General features: G+C 33.0%; 3 protein-coding genes across 3 annotated transcripts; 2 read left to right on the top strand and 1 right to left on the bottom strand.

Annotated features, from left to right (window-relative positions):
* Positions 1-6,154: 6,154 nt before the first annotated feature.
* LOC108221270 (uncharacterized) lies at positions 6,155-8,335 on the top strand. Its single transcript, XM_017395159.1, has 9 exons — positions 6,155-6,279; positions 6,382-6,503; positions 6,603-6,684; positions 6,797-6,926; positions 7,101-7,252; positions 7,340-7,460; positions 7,546-7,746; positions 7,844-7,918; positions 8,327-8,335. Exons 1-9 carry the CDS (start codon positions 6,155-6,157, stop codon positions 8,333-8,335), a joined length of 1,017 nt encoding a protein of 338 aa, XP_017250648.1.
* Positions 8,336-8,904: 569 nt separating this feature from the next.
* LOC108223517 (COP9 signalosome complex subunit 6a) lies at positions 8,905-13,522 on the top strand. Its single transcript, XM_017397821.2, has 9 exons — positions 8,905-9,276; positions 9,808-9,896; positions 10,429-10,522; positions 11,000-11,061; positions 11,145-11,223; positions 11,335-11,427; positions 12,258-12,358; positions 12,523-12,578; positions 13,090-13,522. The coding sequence occupies exons 1-9, from the start codon at positions 9,003-9,005 to the stop codon at positions 13,169-13,171; spliced, it is 930 nt and encodes a 309-aa protein (XP_017253310.1). The 5' UTR covers positions 8,905-9,002; the 3' UTR covers positions 13,172-13,522.
* A 141-nt stretch (positions 13,523-13,663) lies between these two features.
* LOC108223516 (F-box protein At-B) lies at positions 13,664-16,040 on the bottom strand. Its single transcript, XM_017397820.2, has 3 exons — positions 15,742-16,040; positions 15,343-15,639; positions 13,664-15,230 (listed from the first exon to the last, which is right to left on the bottom strand). Exons 1-3 carry the CDS (start codon positions 15,946-15,948, stop codon positions 13,869-13,871), a joined length of 1,866 nt encoding a protein of 621 aa, XP_017253309.1. The 5' UTR covers positions 15,949-16,040; the 3' UTR covers positions 13,664-13,868.
* Positions 16,041-25,931: the final 9,891 nt, after the last annotated feature.

The raw sequence follows: 25,931 nt of genomic DNA, 5'->3' as shown, positions 1-25,931 counted from the left end.
ACCACTAATACCCGGTGGCACGGTATCATAGGTGTTAATAATGCGCCCCTTACTAAGGTATCATAAATTGTGCCAAGCACGCCCTGGTAAGGTATCATAATCTAGTTCCCGAACTATACGCAATTACTAACAGGTTTATAATTCATAGATATCTAAAATATTTTCTCAATCCCAAACTTTCATAACAAGGTAGTATAAAACATTTGAAACAATTCTGAAAGTGCGAAAAGTAATCTTACCTTAGCAAAACAATCACTTATAACTCGCAGCACTGAACCCTACATAGATTTTTAATCATAAAAATAAAGGATTATCAGTTTAGTAGACAATAAAATTACAATCTTTTTAACCTTATAATTTCTAACAGTACACAAGTAAGGTTTAGGACTAGCATATATTAAATATAATATAACCATGCCCAACTGGCCAACACTGATACTGATATTTATAATCTGACACTGCCCAACTGACCAAACCTGATATGCAAGGAACAAGAGTAAAATATTACTTGTAAATAAATTAAGAACTAAAAAAAATCTATTTTCTTTTGTTTCCAAAAACATCTTATATAAAAATATTTTAATGTACACAAAAATCAATTAAGTGAATAAAAGTAGTTAAATAATTTATTTGTTTTCAAATCAAAATATATAATAATTAATACATGATACATAAATATTAAAAACCCTTACCAAATACAAATATCACTGGTAACACATTTTTAACACATCCACACATATTACCGATTCATAAAATACACACATATATAATTTGTAAAGTCATAGAAAAATATAATAAATTAAATATAATGAAATATAGATTTGAAGAAAACTTTTTTCCTATTACAGAACACTTATTTTCAAAAATATAAGTAACCTTCATATATATAACAGTATGAGATACAGTATACATTAAGAATATAAACAAATAGAGAATAACCTTCATTTACAACAGTATCAGTACACAATCAGAATAACAGAGAGAATGGCAGGAGGGTTTCAAAACATACTGCACACAACCTATTTTTTACATCACAGCTTCAACAATATAGTTAATAAATAAAAGCACAATAACAGGAGAATAACAGTAGGTAAAAAAGAGCGTACCTTTTTGTGGTTAAAACCTTTACAGGCTATCGTATACATAAGCCTTTTTAGGTATAACCTATTTGTTACGTAAAAGATATCTTAGCTAATGGATAAACTTTACATATTAAAAAAAGGATACGGATGTTTATTCTATTTAAAACTGTAACCACATAAATATTAATAAAATCTTATAAACCAAACATTAATAAAATTTTATTAACAACATACTTTTAAATCTACACAATAAAATACTAATAATATATTTCATAATAAAATTAAAATCTTGCAATTTAAAATATTAGTAAAAGTTTGCACAATAAAATACTTTTTCAAAAATTTATACAATACATATATATACATAACAATTAAATATAAAAACTACGAATATTACAGCGCCTCATGAAGAAAAGTATGGGTCTTACAATCCTGCGTCGTAGCTTTTCTCCCTTGTTTGTGGATTTCGTTGTAGAATGTACACATGCTTTGCCCGAAGAAAGGCCAAATGCAAATATACTCCTTAATCACCCTCTTTTTGAGGCATTCATCATTGATGAATCTGAAATTCAAAGGGCTCTTAGTGAAGCATACAAGAGGCTGGCATAAGTTTGAACAGAAAAGCAAGGAAAGAAATATCTCTTATTGATTCTTTGTGGTTTTTCTCTCTGAATTGATGGTGAATATCTCTCTCTACTTACACCACTTTTATAGCATCTACTAATACCATTCTTAATTTAGTGTCTTTGTCTTTAAAAGACTCTTTAGTTGATATGACCTGTTTACACTCCAAGAAGTGAAAATACTTTACTGTAGACTTACTATTGCTTTGTTGAAATTTCTCATTTGGTTGGGGTATTACTACTCTAATAACTCTGTAACAGTTCAATTTAGCAATATATTTACGGATGTTACCTACGCTTGGTTCAATTTACAAAATGTGTATGCTTGATGGAGTGTTTTACTAAGGTTGTTTGAGATGGAAATTTTTATGTTACTGCACATGACTTGATTTGTTCTGTTCTGTCTCACCACTCTAAAAAGAATGTAGAGGCTTGTTCTGTTCTGACTTGTTCCATCAAGATTCAACAAATTGTTAAGATTGGATTACTTCCAACAGTTGGAATTTTAGGGTTGGTGGATTTGTAGGATAGAACATTGGGACTGACTGATTATTTATAATGAATTTATGTTATAGAATTCTCCATAAATTGTAATATGATGAAAATCTATTGAGTACTGGTGTAGTACCAGTATTCCCTCTGTGCTTAATGTCATTTTGTAAGCTCCATGTTAATATAAGTTTGTAGACGTAAGATTTTGTGTGTGCAATGAGAGTACTAGTCTTCCTATGGAATTTTGTTGCTTTTTTTGGTTGCTCATTTGTTGCTTTGTTTCGATCTGCTTATACTGCTTAACTAAGATTAGATTATGGAGTTTTCTTAAGCATCCACTTAAGAAAAAATGAAGAATTGTGTCATAGACCAGTAAAATTAAAATTGCAGATACTATTATTACAAATACAGGTGAGCCAGAACAAGCACAGAAAGCTGTGAATATAACACTGAAAGCAAGCTTGTTGGCTTGAGCAAATGTGCATACACAAATGAATTACAGAAGTTGAACTACTGAGTTGAACAACTCAAATGACTTGAAAACAAGCCATATTTATAGGCTGTAAGTTTGCGGTAAGACAAATAAGCTGGGCAGGACAATCCTTAGTTCGGTAGGACAATCAGTAGATGGGCAAGACAAACTGTTGCTCGGCAAGACAATAACACACACGGCATGACAATATGTGATTGTCTCCCAAGGCACTCGGCAAGACAATCACTGGATTGTCTTACCAGGTGTCCAGGTCGGCAAGACAATTGGCTAGCTTGTCCTGGAAGCCTCATGATGCACTCGGTAAGACAATAAAGGAATTGTCTTGCCGAGAACAAGGAGGGCAGCCAGGGCTCGGTAGGACAATCCTTTGGATTGTCTTGCCGAGTTTAAAAACCATGAAACAATATTTTTTTTATTAAATAATTAATCAATTATTATTCACTTAATTATATGAATTACATAAATTCATGAATTAAATTAATTCGAGAGTGAATTAATTTAATAAATAAATTACACAATCAATATATTTATTTATAGAAGTGAATAAATAATCAAATAATTTTTTAAATTCTTTCCTTCAGCAGCAGAGCCTTTTGTCTTCTTTAAACATTTAGGATCTTTGTCTTGAACATTCTTCGGATTGAACGACCACCTTCCTTTGACTTTAAATATTCAATTTGATTAGCTGACACACAAATGTACTGTCTAGTTCATCTGTGCCTAACTAAATTGAATATTCTTCGTCAATTAAACATTTGAGCTATGGTCGTGTCTTCGAATCTTCGTTTTCAGTTTAACTTCACTTCAGTACACAAATGGAATCTCTGATGAAATAAATACTTGAATCTTCGTATCTTCTGAACTCCTTGAATGCTACAACATCAAGGCTTGATAATTTTAAATGAACTTCTTCTAGTGGCTTGTAACAGGAATCTTGGAATTCTTCTGACATTCTGATTCTTGTATCTACTTGACTTTCTTGAACTGATTCCAACTAAACTATCTACTATCTACTATCATAACTTATCAGAGACTAATCCAGGTTGAGTTACAAGTAGAGTTACAGGTTGATAGGTTATCAGACATAAGTTGAGTTATCACTGGTTGTACAAATAGGATTAGACATGTACCTTTAAGTAAGGCCTTTCACGTGGGATCAACAGCCATGGAGTAGGGACAGCGTTGGAGTGCAGCAACTTCTTGGCCATGCGACGCCACGAGCTGCATGCAGAGGTTGAATGGAAATTCAGAAAATACTTTTGCAGGTGACGTAAAATTTTTTAGAGCCAATCTAACCATCACTACTATTCGATTAAAGTAAATTATATATATTATAAATTATTAGATAACGAAACTTAACTTTAAAATATTCTTCCAAAATCTACTGGTTTAATATATTGTACAGACATTTAATTAATCGCGTTTAGATCAACCATATTTTTTGTCGGATTTCATTGGACGGTAAAATGGTAGTTCTGGTTTGTGGCTTACGAGCTACATACGCAGATATATAAATATATCTTCGCAAGTGGCAACTTTATTTTTACTTAGAATGAGAACTATAATACAATTTAATGTATAAAACACATTTACTACGTACAGAACAATTAATTATCTTTTACTACTCTTTTAACCAATTAATAATGAATTAATAGCCTATACAGACATCTTAATATTAAATGCTATTTTTTGACACACGATTTCCTTTGTTTATTGGTAAATTATAATGTTCGGACTTATATTCTCTCCAAAAAGAAATATCAAATTTATCGAAGTAAGTTAAAACTAAAAAGTGGATGTTGCCCGTAAGGACGTGAAAATTAATTAATCACCGTGTTGGTCCATATGTATCTTCTTTACAATTACAATCGCTCCACTTATATAATTTAACATGTATAACAACTTTAACACATACATAATATTTAGTTAATTATCTATAACAATATTAGTTTGTATTAAGAGTAGTATATTAGTTATATGTATAATATAAAATTCAGTTAAATTCTATAATATATTTCATATCTGTGTGATTTATACATAGTCTTTGATATTATTAGAAAGTGATATATACAAATTGGCATCTAGATCATCACATTCATCTGAGTCTATCTAATCAAATCAATAACCAGTTAATTACTTACGATTTCGAAATCATATATGTACAACAGCCTTAAAACTGAATTTGAATCGCAATATAACTATGGATATGGATATAGTTTGTAGCCGATTTCTTTCCTACAATATCACACGGTTTAAGAGCCTAGCTGTGAAATCTTAGTTTTACAGCCATCACAACGCAAATCACGGGACGTGCAGATATCGACATGTATACGAAGCTCAGTGATTATCCTAAAATTCTGTTATGTTGATATGTTTGAAAAACAATAGCATCACATACTCCTGGAATCAAGCTACTGGGCTCTATCTGCGGAGCGTTCCCTAATCCATTTCAAAACTACCACTATGACACGTTATTATAAAACCCACGAACTTCGTGGTGGAAAATACGACATCAGACTCTCAAGGTTTTAGATAGAGCTGTGAGTACACGTCTATGCACTATCATCTATGCTTATATGCTTACTATGATTATTTATAAGTGAACAAGATCACATATATTTCATTCTAAAGCTTTTTCCTTTTTCATAGCTAAGATGAACACATACGATCAACTGGGTAGCCTTAATGGTACACGAACTGATTGGAGTGTCAAGGTGCGCGTGACACGAATGTGGCCATCAATAAATTATTCAGGAGGCAAACAGAACTTCAGGGGCTACAACCCGTTACTGCTGGATGAAGATGTAAGTGTTTAAACTCATAAGGACTTTTGTTTTCAGCTTTGATTGTTGGAACTGTCCCCGTCGTATGCCTACACTACAGTATTCTTTCATACACAGCTGTCATAACTGCAATAACATGCACTACTGGATTACATGCTCATTTGTCCTTATACTCATATACTAAATAAGATTATGCCTCAGTGGGTCAAACATGTTAATTCATGTTGAGTATTAACACTTTCGGAATTCACTATTGCAATGACATTAACACTATTCGGCTAAAGTTTTTAAACTGTATGATATCTTTTGGCGTAGAACTGTCATGTGCATGCTTTTGTCTATGCGGACAACTGGAATGCATTGAGTAAGAAAATTGAAATTACGGAAGGAGGTCTTTATGCAATCACAAATTTCTATGCGAAGGAAGCTTTTGGCTCCTTGAAGCCAGTATCTACTAAGACTCTGATCAATTTCTCAAACTCCATGAGGGTAGAGAAGATTGAAGATGACGACTTGATAATACCCATGCACAAATTTGAGTTGGTTGATATGAGTGATCTACTCAAAATTGCAAAATCTTATAATAATGCAGAATAGCCTGAATTCGGAACTGGTAAGACACATTTTCTACTATAATCTCAAAGCCTCATATGATACCATTAATGCACTGTGATTTCATCAATGATTCATCTCGATGACACAAACGCAAATGTCATTGGAGTATGTGAGGAGTATGAGAATATGCAGGAGATCGACACAGTCAATGGACGTAGGCATATCGTCAGGTTCAGGATGACGGATGGAAGGTCATCCCTCTTTAATAGAATTATACAATTGTACACGTGATTCACTTCGTACTTAGAATCCACTTTAGTTTCTGTACTTCTAATGTGATTTTATTGCTGCAGGTACTCTAGTGTTGTGGCAATCTGGGGTGATCTTGCAAAGGCGGCACAAAAAGAAAAGGATAAAGCCATTGAAACACCTGTCATCGCAATCATGACATGCACGAAGCTGAAGACATTCCGCAGTAAGAAAACTACTAGCTTATAGTTTTTAAATAGGTGGCCTTAATATGTTGTATTTTCGGGATAGCCAGAGTGCGGCACTAACTATGTCCTATTTTTAGATACTGTACAGATAAACACTGTCCCATCCTCGAGGATCTACATGAATCTGGATATCGACGCTGTCATTGCTATGCGCCAGAGGTGACTTGATCGGCACAACATATATAATATGCTCACTGATAAGCTATAAATGTTATGAAATGTATGGGCAGAAGATTTTAATATGTGGAACTGTGTGTTTTGCAATTAACAGGCTGATTGATGAAGGTTACACACCTGGCGAGGGAAATACAGCAACACCAGCGAACAGAACCGTGCATCAGATTGTAGAAACTATGTCACTGAATGAACTAAGTGAAAAAATCACTGAAGATTACATAAAGGTTTTATGTGGATTCGATTCCTTATCATTTTCTCCCTGATTGGATAATTATATAAGAAAATTAAACAAAGATGATATGTTTTTTCCGCTTACTATCCACGGCTTATTAGACCCTATTGGTTTGCTAAGCTAACATTAACAAAACTTAGTTGGTATTTGATTTTTATAACTGCAGAAAAATATATTCTGTGTTGTCAAGATCGTAAGTGTTGAAGAAACTGGATGGTGGTGTAATAGTTGTGGAGGATGTGGATCCGAGGTTGAAAAACAAGATGGCAAGCTATTTTGCACCAGCTGCGAGCACTGCATTCCTGTTGCTGAGAAACGGTCTGTATTCATTTAAACTTAAAAACTCAGTCATACGTTTAACCATCAAAGTATTCGTGTTTAAAATGATTTTTTGGGGGCATTCAGGTACAGAGTGGTCGTCCTTGGAGAGGACTCTACAGAAGCATACAACTTTGTTCTTATGGATCGTGCAGTGAAGAGGAAGGTTGGAATTTCTGCCACTAAAATGATCTCAGACAAGCTCAAGGTTGGTTTACACCCAAAATGTCAATCTTCTTCCTACATGCATTCATGAGTGTCGGACTAATTTTGTCTTATAACATTTTTCACAGAATCAGACAAGTACGGATTTTCCTGAACAGATTAGAACTATATCAAGCAAAGAGCTCAGGCTGAAGTTGTTGATCAATGAAGATAACGTTAAAGTAAATAGCAGACTGTTTTTTGCTGTGGATGCCATTGATGCAAGTGCTCCTATTTCTGCTATTTGTTCGGTGTCAGGTACATACAGCACAACGTCTTCTATTGCCAATGTAAGTGCTCTAAATATACGCGGCGAAGCTTTTCAATATTCAAAATGCTACACACCTGAAATCGTATGAATTCCTGTGCTAAAAACTTCACTTGCAGAGCGCTGCTGTCAAGCTTTCGGAAGAGAATGACACGCCATCAACCTCAAAATCTTCTTCCAAAAGAGTGAAAACGGTTTGTACTTTCTTCAGGCCTAATCTCCCCTCGTACAGTACTCCATTGAATCTGTGATAAGTAGTTAACCAGCAACACATATTTTCAGTCTTTGTGAGTGTTTATGTCCTGTTAAAAACTGTAACATGTTTTAGCATATTTTCAACAATTTTTACAATAAAAAGTACTTGCTGCCTCCTCCAATGCTAATATGAACCATAGCGTCTACCATGCCGACTTGAAAATTGTACTTTGTTACACAAGGGTAATACTGCATGTATGTTTGTATGACATATTTTTTAGGAACCATACTTCGGACATTTTACTTGAATTGCCTATCACAGAAACCATAAAATCACTACTTTCGAACTCATTTCAAAATAGCCTGTATTGCGAAACTAACGTTTGAAACTCTTTGTAAAATTGCAGGAACCGTGAGTTCCTCAGCTAATAATAGATGGTGGCTTCCTTTGCTACGCTTCGCGAAATGCATGAGGAGCTCTCCACCTGATTACTATTCACTTCAGCATTCCAGTTTTTATTACTATTCAGTATGCAGTATTCAGTATGCATTGGATTTGTGGATATTATTAAGGGTTTTAGTGTTTGTGTACGGATTTCTATTACATCTTGCTGTTTGTCTACGGATTCCTATTATCTACTGGGTCTTTGTGAAAAGATTTCTCTTATTTTTAATATAAGTTCCATTAGAATTAAGGATGATACCGTTATTTCACTGCATTCATAATCAGATTTAGATACCAATCCGATAACACAAATAGAGTACGTATGTTTCGTAACATTGTATCGTTAATGAGTTATAAACAGGGACACGTAACAATATGCTATTAATATGAGATTAGTGGATGTGTACAGATAAGATAAGAGTTACAATAATATGAAAGCAACATGAATTATCCGTGTGCGATGCACGGGCAAGATATATTAGTTTTTTTTGAGCAAATACCAGAGTTATAAGCCGTATTTGTAAAAAATAAATAAATAATAATACAGAGGTGCAAACGTTACAAAATTAAAACAAATTTACAGAAGCCCCACTGCTCAGCGCTCATCAGTCGGAGAAACCCTAGTAATCACCCAAACAATGGCTTCATCGTCAAGCAGCAATCTCACATTCAAGCTCCATCCCCTGGTTATCGTCAACATATCAGATCACTTCACTCGCGTCAGGTCCCAATCTCTCGGGCCTTCTACTCAATCCAACGGCGATACGACGTCGCCTCCGCCTAGGGTTTTTGGTTGTGTGATCGGTGTTCAGAGAGGCCGAACCGTTGAGATTTTCAACAGCTTCGAGCTTCTTTTCGATGAATCTACTCAGTCTCTCGATCGCGCCTTCCTTTTGAAGAAGCAAGAGCTCTGTCAGTCATTCTTTCCAATTTATCTACTTGTTTATGTTCAAATTGATGGTGAATTTTATTAATTTATCCAAATTCTTAATTTATCTGAGGTCATTGTAAGTTGTCAAATTCTAATAATTGCTACTGTAGTTACACTTCATGTCGTATTAGGCTACAAACTCTATGGATCTCTGGAATTCACTGAAGTTAAGTTCACAAGTAGAAGAATTACTAAAATATGATGAAATTTGTCGAGGATATGCCTTTTGTAGATTACTGTAGTTTGTTATATTGAGCAAACACTAAAACTAACTTTGCAGAACAAACTCTCGGCGATGACACACTAAAATGCACCGTTTATAATGTCAAGAGAAAGTAATAATTTATCCATTAATATATGGTAATTTTAATGTAGGCATACTATGAGTCATTTTTGCTTATAAATTCTACAGATTTTCGGGAGTCACGACTTACAATATACTAGGATAGTATTTTATTCCAAGAACTAATTTGGTTTCGTTGTTTATTGTTGTTACAATATGAATGGAGCAGATAAGAAAGTGTTCCCTAACTTCTATATACTCGGATGGTATTCAACTGGGAGTGATGCGCAGGAATCAGATATGATTATTCACAAATCTGTAAGTTAAAGAATTAGTAGCATCTGCATATATGGAGTTGAATATGAAGTGGATTGTTTGAATGTATTGAACTATTGCAGTTTGATACCATTGCCTAGTTCATGTAGTATGTTCTGATGCTTTAGGGTGTGTCTGGATTGGAGGTCAGGGAGGGAAAGCGTTTATATATATATGAAATTTTGTGTAATTTATGGGATTTTTTTTTGAAAATCAAGGGTCGGATTAAAATGATTTGACTTTTTAACTATTTAAATTTTTTACCGGGTGGATGGAGGATGGATCATATTTTTTTTTTTGTTTTATTTATGTCTTTATTAATTAAAAAATTATTTTCTTAATAAACTTCAATGTACAAGCACACATATATTTATGTATATGTAAATATGTATTTAGGCCTTAGGTGCATGTGTACACACAAACTGTACATGTGTTTTACCTTGAAGGATCAAACTTATTTAGCCTTTTCGCTGAATATTATCTTTTATATTGTACTAGTAGCATAATGATTGATGATTTGCCCTTTTGTTTTCAGTTGATGGATATTAATGAGAGCCCTGTATTCGTACTGTTGAATCCTTCAATCAACCATGCACAGAAAGATCTCCCTGTAACTATATTTGAAAGTGGTATGTAACCTCTATACAAATTGTCACTGGACTCTGCATTTTTAATTATTTTGAGATTCGTATTTGAATTGCACCAAGCCTGCATGTAATGATAGTTCTCTTATCCATCAATAGGGGTAATCTGCAAGTCTAGTTTAGTAAAGTTCAGTGTTGTAAATGTGGCTCTCCTTCTTCACTTTTTTTTAAAATGTGACTTACGGAGCACTTCAACTGTTTTGATTACTTTAATATTGTGCTTTTTACTGACATTGTGTTATATATATGTATAAAATTTCCCAGCATAATTAGCTACTGAAATTGTAATTGACTTGTGAGGATACATTGTCTTGTCAAGTGCTATCATGGGCCGCAATTAACTTAGTAACATTTGGCAACCACTTGTCTTCCATTTTTTCAGTTTGTTGCTAGGGATATTTATCTTTTTATCTCCTTTACTGATGCAAATCTTTTTGGTTACATGGACTGCCAACAAATCAGAGCTGCATATCATAGACGCAATTCCACAACTCATTTTCGTTCGTTCAAGCTACAGCATTGAGGTTGGATTTATTGTAGGATTTATGTCATGTTTCATATAAGTATACAAGACAAGACGACTGAATCTTTTATATCTCAATTTTAGACAGTAGAAGCAGAACGCATTTCGGTGGACCATGTTGCACATCTTAAACCTTCTGATGGTGGTTCAGCTGCTACTCAGTGTAAGCTATCCCCATCTATTCTTTAACTCGTGGAGATCTTATTCTATATTAATTCTTTTCTCTATTGAGCAAAGTAAGTGCGAAACTCTTATTAGTGTCTGTATTGTTTAGTGGCGGCCCACCTTACAGGCATACACAGCGCCATTAAGATGCTGAATAGCCGTATCAGAGTTCTTCATCACTATCTTCTTGCTATGGAAAAAGGTATTTCTTTTATCAAAAAAAGAAGCCTATTCCTATTGAAAAACTTGGTCCTACATTGCTTATTGAGGTAACCATAGTTGGGGCAACTCACTGAAAAATACTATTATCCGACATGCTTCTCTTTCTTGTGAAGTTCTAAGAAAACATTCATGTCATAATGGGGCTGCTGAGGCAGGGCCAGGTGTTAACTGCTACAAATAACCCCCAAGCGCTTGGTTAAGCAGTTTTCATAGTAAACTTGCCGCACAAAATTGCTATTAATCAGGTCAAAAAAAGGCTGGAGGAAGAAAAGTTTTTTCTAGGACAAGTGCTTTTTTATATGTGGCGAAAATAAGTTAATGATGAATATTGGGTCTTCCCATTTGCAAAATAGCAAAAGGTAAGCACATAATATAGCATGGGATGATATTGGGGTTTGGAATAATATAAATTGAGACACAAAAGAGGGGTTTGCATGATCTGGTGTCGGGAGTAGTATCATGGATTGATTTGGTATGCGGTACGAGTTCGGGTACGTGGGAGTTGGGACGGTGCAAATAAATCGGGTTCGTGGGTTGATACAAGGATCCTGTTAATTTTTATTATTAAATATTATATATAATATGTCACTAGAAATAGTTTTATATTGCAAAGATTTCGCAAATAATATTTTGTTAAAATTATAATATAACAATGCATAACATTTAAAAATAGTCTTTATATCAGAATTGTTTATGATCCTACCAGTTCAACCGCTGCCAAAATTTTGGAATGCAAATGCTTGTACTCTGAACATGCTTGAAGATAATGAATGTTGAAGAGTATTAAAATGATTCATGCGTTAAATGCAGGTGAGATGCCTTGTGAGAATTCGTTGCTAAGACAAGTTTCTAGTCTCTTAAGGAGATTGCCGGCAGTTGAGTCGCTGAAATTTCAAGATGATTTCTTGATGGTGAGTGATTAGTGCATGTGAATTATTTTGTGTTTAAGCTGATCATGTATTTATTTGTTGGTGTAACTGGAATTTGTTGCTCCACTTGGTAGCAAAAGCAAACTGAATTAATATAGATATATGATACTAATTACTCTTTACTTGATTCGTATTTACTTTTGTAGGATTACAATGATACACTGTTGGTTAGTTACCTGGCCATGTTCACCAATTGCTCAAGGTATGATATTAAAGTGTATTTTGCTAATTTTGTTCTTTCCTGTACGGCAAATATTTCAATCATATTACAATTTGGACTGTTATAGATACATCTTGACTTATTTCTAGATATTTCCCTTAAAATAATCCATCCCTTACAGAAGCGATACAGTCATACTGATTCAAATTTGGTGCGTACATGATCCATGTCTGACTTCTACTCATAATTATTGGCTAGGATGTCTCTCCAATATTTGGTCATAATATAAGAGCTTTGGCTTTTCCCAAAGACACGAGTATATCTTTCATCTATAGTATTTATTCATTTGAGCTTTGGGCACACTACCAGGATAACAGGATTCTGGAGCTGCAGTTTGTTTAACTAAATTTGTAGTTTGTATATGTTTTCATCTTATTGTAAACTCTGTAAAAAGCTCCATCATTAAGTGCATTTAAAAGAGAATTCACTTGATTTTAAATTGCAGCGAGCAGATACTTGTTTAGTATTTTGATATTTCCCCTTATATGTGCAGTACTATGAATGAGCTGGTTGACAAATTCAACACTGCCTATGACCGACACAGTCGAAGGGGAGGAAGATCTGCATTTATATAGAAGCTGCAAATGAAAAGCTTTACCCTATGCACCCTACTCTTTTTGACCGAGTTCTCCTTTACAGGCCATATTCTTAGGATTTTATGTTCATGTGCTTTGAGTCTGGCAAGCAGATATGGTCTTTGCTCCCTTTCTTGTGCAGGGAACTATTGCTTTTTTCCCCATCTGATCAAATCTTTTAGGCTAAACATGCAACAGACAATGTTGGGTTTGCTCGTCCTAAATCATTTTCTATTAAACTTTAGTACATATACAAGTTAGTAGGTTGAACATTAAAAAAGCTATGACTTACTGGACATGTAATTTTTGACTACTTTATTCTAATTTATTTGCCCTATTATCAGATCAAAACAGTGACTTATTGGGAAACAGCAACTTTTAAGGAATATATATTGTTGACGCACCAGGTGAATGATATATTTATACGGAAATAATTTTCTCAGTAACTATAAACTTTGTTGAAGTCTTTATATTGTTGATGCCTCTGGTGAATGACAAGCAAGAAATTAATATAATAATCACTGTAAAGTATCTTGTCTGGGTTTCGAGTGAGCAGGCAAATCTATACTCGTGCATCTTTGCCGAAATTGTTAGTGTACAAATCATGTGGCTGTCTGTACATTTGGACAAAACAAATTGTAACATAATGATACAGAAGGTGCACAAAATCTAGTGAGCAAGTTGTCACAAGAAAACATTAGCCTCTGGTAGATCTATGAAACTGCCAACCATCATCACATCCCACCTCACAGCCTTCCTGACACAGAGTCAGACACGGCCTTCCCCTACAAATTTCAGCCAATGCAGCGTCTCCTTTCTCAGTCAAGCGGGTTGATCCAACACCAAGCCACTGTAGAGCGCGAAAGTAAGGACTCTTCAGTGTTTCCAATGAGTGAGCGGACAAACCAATACAGTGACAGAGATCAAGTTTCCTAAGTAATTTGCCATCATTTTGGTACCTACTCTCAGAAACCAATTCCTCAATTGAAGCATCTGTCACACTATGGCAATACCTTATAGACAGTTCTGACAAGGCCAGAGCAGCAGTAGAAATGGTCTGGATGCCTTCATCTGATATCCCGCGAATGCCTCCTATGTTCAAAGTGGACAGTGTCTTTCGAATCTGCCCTCTTCCATTTAGCAACAGACTGATACCTTCGTTGGTTACTCTCTTGCAGCCTCTAAGGCACAAGCGTGCAATAGGCGAATTACCTTTACTGAGAAAGGCCAACCCACTATCGGTGACATCTGCTCCAGAGAGATCTAGGGTGTTCAAAGTATTAATAAATGAAACAGATGAAAGACAGGCATCAGCTACACTTCTACAGCCACTAAGGTCAAGTACCTCCAATGTACTAGAAGAATTTATATCCTCTATAAAGGCACTAGTCAAAAGACTACATGAAACCAATTTTAGCTCAACAAGCGAACATGATCCCCCAAGACTTTCAGCCAATGCCAAATCTGATAACTGTAATGCATTACGGACCTCAAACTTTTTTAGGTTCAGGCAGGATTGCAGGATTGAACCAAAACCAGCATCACTAACTATAGATAGCCCACCTACTCTTACTGACTCTAAATTTTTACAGCCCTCTAAAAGCAGGAAAAAACCCATATCATTTATGTTTTTGAAATAAACGGGCCGGTTTCGATGACTTCGTATTAAAGAGAGGCTAATCAACCGTCGGCATGAGCTCAAGGACTGAAGCCCATTGTTGGTCAAGTCATGGGGCAATCTTGGTTGACTCATTGGCCTGTCTTCAAGGTCCAACTCAAGTAGGAAAGGGAGTGAGTTTGCGATTGCAAAGATAAGCTCGTCAGAGATAACATCTAAGACAAGTGATAAGGACTGTAAGTTGAATACAGAGGAATCTGGACAGACAGGTATAAAATGGTTTATGTATTTAGCCACCCCGAGTTTATATATTAAACTGATAGCATTTCGCTCCAAAATTGGTCGCAGCCTCAAAAATTTGACACCTTGAGGGAGGTGGAGTTCAATAGATCTGAAACTATCCGCGTAATCCTGTACTCCTCGGATCTTAATGCTTAATGACTGAAATCACGACAAAGAAACAAAATTGCTATAGCAGGGAAATTTAATGGCAAGTGAAAACACTAAGATAAACAATAACAATTAATAACATTCCCACAAGATTAACATATACCTCTAAGTGTGAGCAACCACGAAGCAGCTGAGCAAGATTACGGCTAAATATCTTAGGGTGGTCGGTATCTGCCAATTCTAACACAAGCATCCTTAAATTAGGACAACAAGTTCCAATAGAAGCAAGAACATGAGAAGAAAGTGAAGAGCACTTGAGCAACTTCAATTCCTCGACATGGGCACCAAGTATATTCGTGACATAAATATCATCAAGCCGGAGACAATTAAGTGCAATAGTTTTAAGATTCGTAAACCTCGGAAAAATCTGTGTAATCAAGTGGGCATCAGGAGAAAAGGCCTGTCAACACAGTGATAAATCCCCATTACAAAAAAAATTAAGAACAGTGAAAACAATTGTTGAGCAGGAGATATATAATTAAAAGAAGAGTAGAGGAGTTACGGAGAGATCGAGAGAGGAGAAGAGAGAGAGGGCCTGAGAAGCGGCGAGGCGGAGGGGTTTGGAAACGCAAGAAACAGAGCAAAGGGTTTCGAAATCGAGTGTGGAGAGAATATCATGGATCAGTAAGCTACTGGGTAGACTGTCCATATGCCCGTTGCTCTCGATTCTTCTTATTGTTTTCCGGCTGCTGCTGCTGCTGCTATTCATCGTCGCTCTAATCACTCGCTTCAGCAACTCCACCTGAACAGGTACGCCGTGGATCGGGTTTGGGTCAAATTCAAATATTTTTGCGATAAGTTATTATAAATTTCATCAACACCACTTTTTTTTACTTGTACTTATTCAGATTCATAATCCATAATAATCTTTAACATCATTCCCAAACATACTTTCAAATTCAAATTCTATTTGAATCCTTACAAAAAAAAAAAAAAAAATCCATTTGAATCAATTAAGTTTTGTCATGTATTAAAAATCTTTTAAATAATATAATAAATGTTATCAATTGCACTATTGTCAAAGCAAGTAAGGGAAAACAACATATGAATAGTTTTCATTTCAGAGCTGGAGAATCTTTAAGTAATGTTTTAGTTGAATTTTTTTTTTAATAAACTATTAAATATTTTGAAACCGTATGGTAAAGCGTATCTTGTTAAAAAAAAATTCAAATATCGAGTTTGTTAGGTATCTTTCAAAAAAAAAATGAAAGCCTATGATTGTTGCTCTTAGACAAGTCCATAATTTTAATGAGTATATTTGAAAAGGTTATATGGTGTACTCAAAACTTATGAGCTTGAGATCTATTGAAAAACGGAGCAAGAAAAGATAAAATTGTGACTTTGATTGCAAAAAAGAATGAGGAACACGGGATGACACTAAAGACTAGGATTGCAAAAATTACACCAAGCATGGAGGCATGTGAAGGTAGAGTAGAAGCTGATGAAGAGAAAGCAAGCTAATTGAAGAGGATGATAAGTCTTTTACACAGGATGAGCTTGATGATATAAATGAACATCTAGCCTTCTTGTCTAGAAATGATCACCTAGTAGTATGATCATGCCTCTAACAACCTAAGCCGACAAATGGATGCATACCAGATCTAACAATCCACCCAAATCGGCCCAAAATGCTAGCAAATTAGTATACATTAGTTGTTTGCTTGTACTTATAAAGGCCGCAAATACTCATTATCTTATCGATGCGGGATGTTAACACCCCCTCTTATGTTCTCGATGTCCTCATTGTTGAGGACACAATTTACAAAACTTAGGCAGTGTCTTTGCACTTCCTGCCGGGTAGAACTCTGATATCATTTATAACAACTCAAGCCGACAACTAGATGCTTACCAGACCCAACCCATCACTAGTCGGTCCAAAAGTGTTAGAAAAATGGTATAAATATGTTAGGTGATTAGATGTTCCTAATTCGATTAGAAGTAGGTCTCATAGGGATAAATCCATATCCAAGACATACAGAATAGTCTTCTAATATTTGCAGGAGTCATTTGCTGAGACGGTTCCAATATGCTCGGAAGGCAGATCCACTCCACTAAAGACTAGTCCTGAAACCCAATACTTGACTCCAATTACATCACGGATTCAGCATTATCCTTAACTATCAGAAATAACACTAATCATTACTTTTCGTATCTTGGAATGAGACTTCTGGTATAGACATGTTGGGAGGAGCGATGATATAGACATGTTGGGAGGCCTATTGACTTGCAAACAAATATGTTGGGCTATTTCTATTTGGTTGCAAAAAATAAAATTGATCAAGTGATCATGATTCATGAGTACTACGTGACTCCAAAAATTGAGAGGAGTGATCATATTCAATTAGGATTTGAGATGACGATTTATCATGATTATGTTATATTTTAACTGGGATACTAGAGCTCGACGTGATTCATAATTGAAAAGTGCGAGAGTTATATTCAATATCAATTTAATAATAATCTCGTCCTTCAACTTAGTTAGATAAAATTTTATAGGATTACACTCGAAGCGGAAACTCGAATATGCATAAAATCCGAAAATGATAAGTTATTTATTACTTGATTTAAAATGTAAAAAATTATTTATCAATTATTTATTATTAATAATAAATTATTTATTGCAATATATAATTACAAAAAGTAAAACTACATACTTAATTCGCATACATCACCATATTGCCGAAATAACGAAAAAATCTTCTCTTTTTTTTTCCCGTAGTTCGGGGTCCATCCCTCGTTCCACAGACGCCGCTCGAAGAGGAGAACGAATGGTTTGGGAATCAGCCGGTTGTGAGTAAACTCATGGAACTGCAGTTTGGATTCTCGTAGAATAAGAAAAACCGTACGAAAAAATGACTTCCCTTAAAAGATAAATATCGCCGCTACTAGGCGAGGGAGCAACTTGTCTGATCTTACGGTGCACTCAGTTCTACCATTGAGCTAATAGACCGGAGTTTTGAAGGAAAATTTCAAAATTTGTTCTCAGCTCATTAAATTATTTGAATCTTGATTTTAAGTTAAATAATTAATATAATGCCAAACTTTTTTATTTAAACGACTCAAATTCAAATAATGTACAAAGTATTTAAGTCAATTACGCCCGTAATCTCTAACATTCCTGATTTCCTCGTATTATTCATGCAATTATAAAGAGAAAATGTAAACTTATTTTTTTGCGCCTTTATACTTGACTTTTGTACCAGAGATTTGTTTCTTAATACTCGTGGAATTATATCCATTGGGCCGAAGTGACATACTACTGATTATGAACATTTCTTGTTTTTGTTGGGTGAGTGAACAACGTCTAGTAACTTAATTGGACATTTCTAGCCCAGTTAATAGAAGCCCGTTTATCCAGCGCAAATCATTGCGAGAATCATCAAATGGTCCCCTTTGGAATGAGTAGAATAACATGCAATTCACGCTCACTAACGCGTCCGTTAGAGAGAATGATTGTGCTTGTTTTTGTTACTCATCATTACTCTCTCCACTTACATTCCCCTTCACATGTTTTGGGATGGTAACCAGTTTATTATAAAAACAAGTTTTTATTTTCTTTTGAAAAATGTATTTTTTTAATTATAAAAAATGTATATTTTATATTTTTTTGGATATAAATGTTAAAAAGATATATTTATATTTGTTATTTGGTAAAAGAATAAAAAGTTATTTCAGAGAAAAACAGAAATTTATAATTTATTCTTTAAAAATGAGTTTTTATTTCAAAAAAATAAGATCAAAGGTCCGTTTGGATGAGAATAAAATAAGTGTTTGTTGCTTAAAATAAAAAAGTGGAGTAGAAGTTAGAAACAAGTTAAGACTTATAAATGATTAAAGTATTTGGGAAAGAAGTAGAAGTCCTGAAACAAAAGCTAGCATTCTTAACTTTTTATAAATGCTTCTTAATTTTTCACACAAACTATACGAATAAATGCTTATAACTTATAAATCAGAAGTCGGGCTTTTAAGCTCTACACAAACACCACCTAAATCGTTATACTTCCAAGTATTATTATGTTCAGGGGTGAATTAAGGGGGCATATTCTTGCTTGGCCCAGGCTCAGAGACATAGCCAGGCCCAGAATTCAACCCCAAGTCCAAACAGAAGCCCAGGAGTTTACTTATATATGGAAGAAAGAGAGACCAGAACCTCTTACTTGTAATAGAAATAGCCAAATAGGAGTATTAGTGAGAATGAAAGTGTTTCCCGCTTATGCTCAACAATTATTCTTAGGACTAAATTTAATATTTTTTAGTTTAAGTAAGACATTTTGAAAAAATAATAAATTAATATATTGTTATCACATATTTCTTTTAAATATCTTTAATAATTATTTGACGGTACTGTGTCACAGTTTTTTTCTACACAAATAGTTAGATTTATTTAACTTGATATTATATATTTATCGTAAAAATTTAATCAGAACCCGTGTACCGGTGTGGCGGTGTAGGCTCCTTGAGTAGACGGTCCAAAGAGGCAAACATTATCCATATACGTCAGCATGTGACCTCGTGGCAAAAAAAGACATAAACAACAACTACTGACAGCTGATATTGCATTATGGATTTATTACTACTAAATTAATCACCGTATATTAAATAGGGCCCTTTCACCCGCAATATTCTAATCACACTTTGTGTAGCACCGTTATACTCTGTCCCTTTCTTTTTACCTTTCGCGTTTGATAAGTCGGTTTTGATACGTCGGGATCGTTCATAAAATTAAATAAATTATTATTTTATATTTAAGTTATAAGACTAAATATAATTGTGAGTGATCTTATTAAATTCGTATTCATGAATATTTTAACACAATAAAACTTTTTATATTTAATATTAATACGAAATTAAAAATATTAATAATTAAAAGAATGTGCTGGCAAACGTGATAAAAACAATGTTAACTCTAGAAACCAGGCTTAAAAGCCCTGGCCCTATCGAATTGTGATTTAATGCGTTACGGTTTGTATAATTATACATCTAATAATAGATTTTTTCAGCAATTATGAATAAAACTAAAATACATGATAACGAAAATAAATTCTTACATAGATGAATTATATAATGCATATAATATCAGAATTTTAGCAATTATTGAAAAATATAATTTAAAATATAAGTATCATAACAATAAATATTAAAAGATGTATTATAATAATAGTTTTATTTTATATAAGTTTGGCATTATTTTAATGCTAGATTTTTAATTTTTTACTAATTTTAATTTATATAAATTATTAATCACTTTTTAGAAAGATTTAATAAATACATATATAATATAATCTTAAATGTTATTTAAATATGTTATTAAATAGGAATGAGGGTTTGAACCGTACAATCGTTAAGATTTTTCGGAAATCGGTCTGATTCGGTTTCATGTAAAAAAAATGATATTCATCTTACGAATATGATAAATAATCAAAAAGTATTATCATGTCGCAAAATATAAACACAGAACATTATATACTTATATATAATAAGCGTAAGGGAGATAATTTGGTCGCATGGTCCTATGATCCAAAAGCTTATCTTGGATCGTATATTGAACAAATAAGCACCGTTAGATTAGAATAAAATTAAATTCTGTTCTATAAGGAAACTGACATCTACTTACATGTTTATAATTCCTTTTCTGAATCTAAAACAAATTCTGTGTTTCATGCGTTTTTGGTTTTTTTAAATCCAAAATAAATATTTCTTTCAAAATTTAATTGTAGAATCGTATAAATCGCACCGTTACAAAATTATTTTTATCCATCGGATCGTATATTGAACAAATAAACACCGTTAGATTAGAACAAAAATAACATCTGTTTCATAAGACAACTGAAATCTACTTGCATGTTTATAATTCCTTTCCTGAATTCAAAACAAATTCTGTATTTCATGTGTTTATGATTTTTTTAATCCAAAATAAATATTTTCTACCAATTTTATTTGTAGAATACAAAACAAATTCTACCATGTTATTGCATGTTTATGATTCATCTTCTTAATTCAAAACAAATTGTGTTTATCAATTTTAATCTCGAACCATAAAAATTTTTAGAAAAATATTTAAATCACATTATATAATCTAATAGGAGTTGGCGTCACATATTTTACTTAAAATAATTTAAAATTTGATAGAAAGAATTTAATACTTTGACATGATACATATAATTTTAATTTATTATTATAAAATAATTTTTTCACACCATTTAAAATATATTTAAAAAAATTATAAATAATTTTAAAGCTGCTGTGCCTTGCACGGGCTTATGCTATAAGCTAGTATATAAGCTAGTATGCTATAGCAAAACAATACTCCCTTTAAAATGATGGCCCTCAATAAAAGAGCAAGTGAAGATAGTGAGAACTGAGAAGTGGGGACAGGCAGCTAAGGCACACAAAACACAAGAAAGAGAACAAAGACCCGGTCATGAGATGAATCTAAACATAAAAAATAACACTCCAATAGTACTTGTTGACTGGGCAACAACAACGTTTGAAAGACACACAACACAACCAACATAAAGCAAAACAAAACATTACCATCTCATCCCCATAAAGTAAAAGAACAAGCCTGCCCCGAGAGCGTTACTAGTATTTAAAAACAAGATAAGGGCGTTAAATTACAGGATCTCTTGTTTCTTCTCCTTTAATATTTAGAGTTTGGGAGTTTGGTGATTCGTATCCACATTTGGCAGTCTCGTAACTTTCTTTTTTGCAGTTTCGACTTCAAAATCTCTCTCTTTTGGTTCACTGTATGGTGCCATGCTTTGGCTTTACATAATTTTTGTCTTGTGCTCATGTGCATTCAATACATGATGTGCAGATAAATGTGGTTGGATTGCATGCTAGACCAAACAGTGCTGGTTAATTACTGTGCAAGCTTATATTATACAAAATTTATAAGTAGTAGTACTTTCTTTATCTTCTTCCCTCACCACTTTTAATACATACAAAATAAAGTTTATAATTATTATTTAAAAATCTATTTTAATTAAAACACACATATTATATTACCCTTATATATTTTACTTCTTCTGTACCAAGTTCAACATTTTCGGTATATACTGGGTAAAACCTATAAGCACCTTCTTCTATTAATAACTAAAGCTAATAGACCTTAAAGAGATATATCACGTGGAATGTAAAACAACCGACATATAAAAAAGGGAACATATTTGATTACATTAGAAGGGGACAGAAGATCCAGACTCGGCTTGCATAAGAGATTGAATATTTTGTAGAAATAAGAGGATTGTGAATATTATGTCTATAATTCTTGAGACGTCATGATTGGACGATTATTCTTCTCCACCCCACAACTTCTTTGACCTATTTATCATTCCTTAGCTAGATAATATATATTGTTATAGCAATAAAAGACGACTATTATTCTTCTCCCCTTAATTTTCTTCGATCCACTTATCATTTCTTAGCTAGATGATATGTATAATATGAGGTGATCGTGTTATATAAATATTAGATCAAAATTTTCATATAGTTTCATTTAGAATAAAAGAACTTGTAATACATTTTCTCAACTATAACAATACTAGAGATAATTTAATGTTTGACATTGTAGTATCTTTGTATTTCATTTTAATATATTATTGAAGAGAGTACGAATTATTTAAGGGTAAGCACAATGTTATAAATTTCAATTTGTTCCCAAACAAATGATCCTGTATTTAACTATTATATCTAAAATATTTGCATTCGTCTTCAAAGAATGATTTATCTAAACTAATTTATACATCACAACTTTCTTATATTTTAGATAGGGCGAAATTTGATGACTGAATACTCAATTTTATTTTTTCGATTAAGAAAAAAAAAAGTGAACAAAATTTTAATCCATATATATTTATTTATATGTAGATAGACAATCTGATAAACTAGTAACCACCAATATATTATATAACATTGTACATCTGTATGGTTAATAGTATGTGTTAACTTATATGACAAATATAGAAATATATATTGATAAACTGGTAACCACCGATATATTATATAACATGTACATTTATATGATGGTTAGCACTCCATAGCATATCCTCTTATATGGAGTTACGTAGCACACCATTATAGATATATACATAATATATATTCTATTATATTTTTTATGAAATATATTTGCAAATTTTGATTATTAAACTGAAAACGAAGTTATACAATTTTTTTATTCCAAAGATCATCTAAAATTATGCAATATCTCAACATGATTCTATAACAGAATAATAATCATCCAGAATTATTCTGTTGTAGAACCATTTTCGAAAATATACTTTTTTAATCAAATTTTAAGTGTTAAATTACTTAAAATAGATATATTTTATAGTATTCTATATTAGAATCACGTTTTATATGTATTCTATAACAAAATTTATAATAAAAATGATGATTTATAGTGGCGCACTATGTAACTCCATATAAGGGGTCCCTCTCTAAAATGTTGGCCTTTATATGATTAATAGTAGGTGTTAACTTATGTGACAAATACAGAAATATATATTTCTCTAGACTTGGTATGAGAGTGATTTACTTGTATCAGGGGTTAAGTATACATATTTCATGACCGTATACCTTTTTGAGCTAATAATGTAAATGTATTAAGTGTAAACGTATTAAGTGTAAACTTTATCATATTTGAAAAACAGAATCTTCCAGCAAAGAGATTCACCAATTAGAAAGTGATATCCAAATAATTTATATAAAAATCTGCAAATTTATGTGTGATTCGCTATGAAAATCATGATGCATAGTTGTAAAAATAGATTTAATTTTTTAGCATGATGTAACTATCAGGGTTTGATAACAAACGAAGTGAGCAGCAAGTAATTATACGAGACAAGGAAAGTATATTAAAGTTGCAAGTGGATTTTCTTTACTTAGGACTTCATGACAACTGGGTTTCTGAAATCAGAATTCAAACTCATCATAAACGGAGTTTCATAAATTTGAAATTTTCAATAAAATCTATTCATTTTCAGAAACATTCTCCCATGAAAGTCTTTCCATTTCCATCATAACTTTAATTTCTTTTTCTTAACATTCTTTTCATCGAGTAGTTCTCTCATTAGAGCTCCAGTGAGCCACGGGATTGGCAATGATGATTCTTGAGCCAAATTAAAATTTTGATATGTGCATGATGATGCATTTTATCTGATTGAATAGCATGCAAAGATTCTTGATAAAATTTAGTATAAATCTTAAATTTATGTTAAGTATATAATTTGTGATTTAGTTTAGACGTTGTGTTAATGGCATGTTATGGGTTTAAGATTCTTTTTTTTTTTTTTTTTTTTTTAAAGAAGGGTTTAAGATTCTTAGTATAATTGGATTAAATTCCTAAAATTTAATTGATTTGACGAGATTAAAAGGAGTATAGGAGTTGGTAACTGTGGTTTGTGTTATTAAAATGTTTTAAATCCCGAAATTTGAGTTATAATTTTACAAAATTGATAAAGATTAAATTATTAAATTAGTAAGGTATGTTAAGTCGTATTTTAAACTCAAAAAATATGAATTAGTTGCGTTGATTATTAAATTGTGTCAGTGTCTTTTCGACTGATAATATAGAAGTACGTGGAGGTGCTATCGAATTTTATGTGTAAATATATATTATCAGCTAGTTCCGCGAGAATGCGTTGATTATTAAAGGATTTATGCGTATAAGTTAGTGCTTCATAGTTATATGGCTTTTGTGATTATTGGGAGATATTTGATACTAATAAATTATGAGGCCTATTAAAGTATATAACATGATTCTATACCGTTGGTTATTACTTTATATGTGATTATGTGGTAATTACTTATTTGACATAAGGGTATATATAAGTATTATACAAATGTATTTGTATGTTACTAGAAAGAAATCCCATTAAGCAAATATCATCGGGTTTGCTACACGAACCATAATTCTAGAGTAATATGATATTGTTCACTTTGAGCCTATCTCGCATGACTTTGTTTTTGGACACCTCCCAAAAGACCTCATAGTATTTGATTTGTTTTGTCTGCTTATAGCCAGATCACATATAAGAGGCGGAATTCGACAGGTTTGGTGTCTAATGTGTGATGGGGGAGATTGTTAAGAGTTGTCTCACATCATTGTGGGAGGGGCAGATAGATAGAATATAAACAATCAGAAGACTCAGAACAACTACAATAGTACGAGGCCTTTTAAGAGGTGCCTAAAAATAAATTCGTGCTGGCTAGGTCCAGAGTGGATAATATCATGCTATTGTGGAGAGTTATGGCTTGCCTAGTAGGTGCAACAATTAATATCAAAACTTCAAAAACAAAGTGGTGTGAGCCAGGTATAAAACGAACAAAATCATGCTATTGTGAAGTTAGTCTCACTTAGTTAGCCCAACAAATATATGATAACAATGGTTAACGAAAGGATAGTTAGAGTTTAGAGTTAGATGTTCAGAATGAACTTCGAGTTTTAACGAGGGAATTGAAGTAGTATTTTTGTTTTAGTAAATACTGAAAGAGTGATAATAGCTGGAAGGTCTACGAGTGAAAACAAGGGCCGAAGTTCTATATGATAAGGATGATTAATGAAAAAGTAGTGAGTTTAAATTAGATGTTCAGAGTGAATGTCGAGTTTTATTGAGGATACCGAAGCAGTATTTTATTTTCAGTAATTACAGATTTAGTGATCATAGCCCGAAGGTCTAAGAGTAAGAAAAA

The sequence above is a fragment of the Daucus carota genome, chromosome 5 (assembly GCF_001625215.2).
Source record: "Daucus carota subsp. sativus chromosome 5, DH1 v3.0, whole genome shotgun sequence".
NCBI classification, from domain to species: domain Eukaryota; kingdom Viridiplantae; phylum Streptophyta; class Magnoliopsida; order Apiales; family Apiaceae; genus Daucus; species Daucus carota.
This window is presented reverse-complemented; position numbering and strand designations above follow the sequence as displayed.

Excerpts from the sequence above, each read along its gene's own strand:
- LOC108221270 (XM_017395159.1), top strand. The coding sequence starts at position 6,155 with ATGATTCATCTCGATGACACAAACGCAAATGTCATTGGAGTATGTGAG. Across the intron at positions 6,280-6,381 it reads TTCAGGATGACGGATGGAAG|GTACTCTAGTGTTGTGGCAA; the intron begins GTCATCCCTCTT and ends TTATTGCTGCAG. Across the intron at positions 7,747-7,843 it reads CAACGTCTTCTATTGCCAAT|AGCGCTGCTGTCAAGCTTTC; the intron begins GTAAGTGCTCTA and ends CTTCACTTGCAG.
- LOC108223517 (XM_017397821.2), top strand. The coding sequence starts at position 9,003 with ATGGCTTCATCGTCAAGCAGCAATCTCACATTCAAGCTCCATCCCCTG. Across the intron at positions 9,277-9,807 it reads TTTGAAGAAGCAAGAGCTCT|ATAAGAAAGTGTTCCCTAAC; the intron begins GTCAGTCATTCT and ends TGAATGGAGCAG. Across the intron at positions 10,523-10,999 it reads TGTAACTATATTTGAAAGTG|AGCTGCATATCATAGACGCA; the intron begins GTATGTAACCTC and ends CCAACAAATCAG.
- LOC108223516 (XM_017397820.2), bottom strand. The coding sequence starts at position 15,948 with ATGAATAGCAGCAGCAGCAGCAGCCGGAAAACAATAAGAAGAATCGAG. Across the intron at positions 15,640-15,741 it reads TCTCCTCTCTCGATCTCTCC|GCCTTTTCTCCTGATGCCCA; the intron begins GTAACTCCTCTA and ends CTGTGTTGACAG. Across the intron at positions 15,231-15,342 it reads GTGGTTGCTCACACTTAGAG|TCATTAAGCATTAAGATCCG; the intron begins GTATATGTTAAT and ends TCGTGATTTCAG.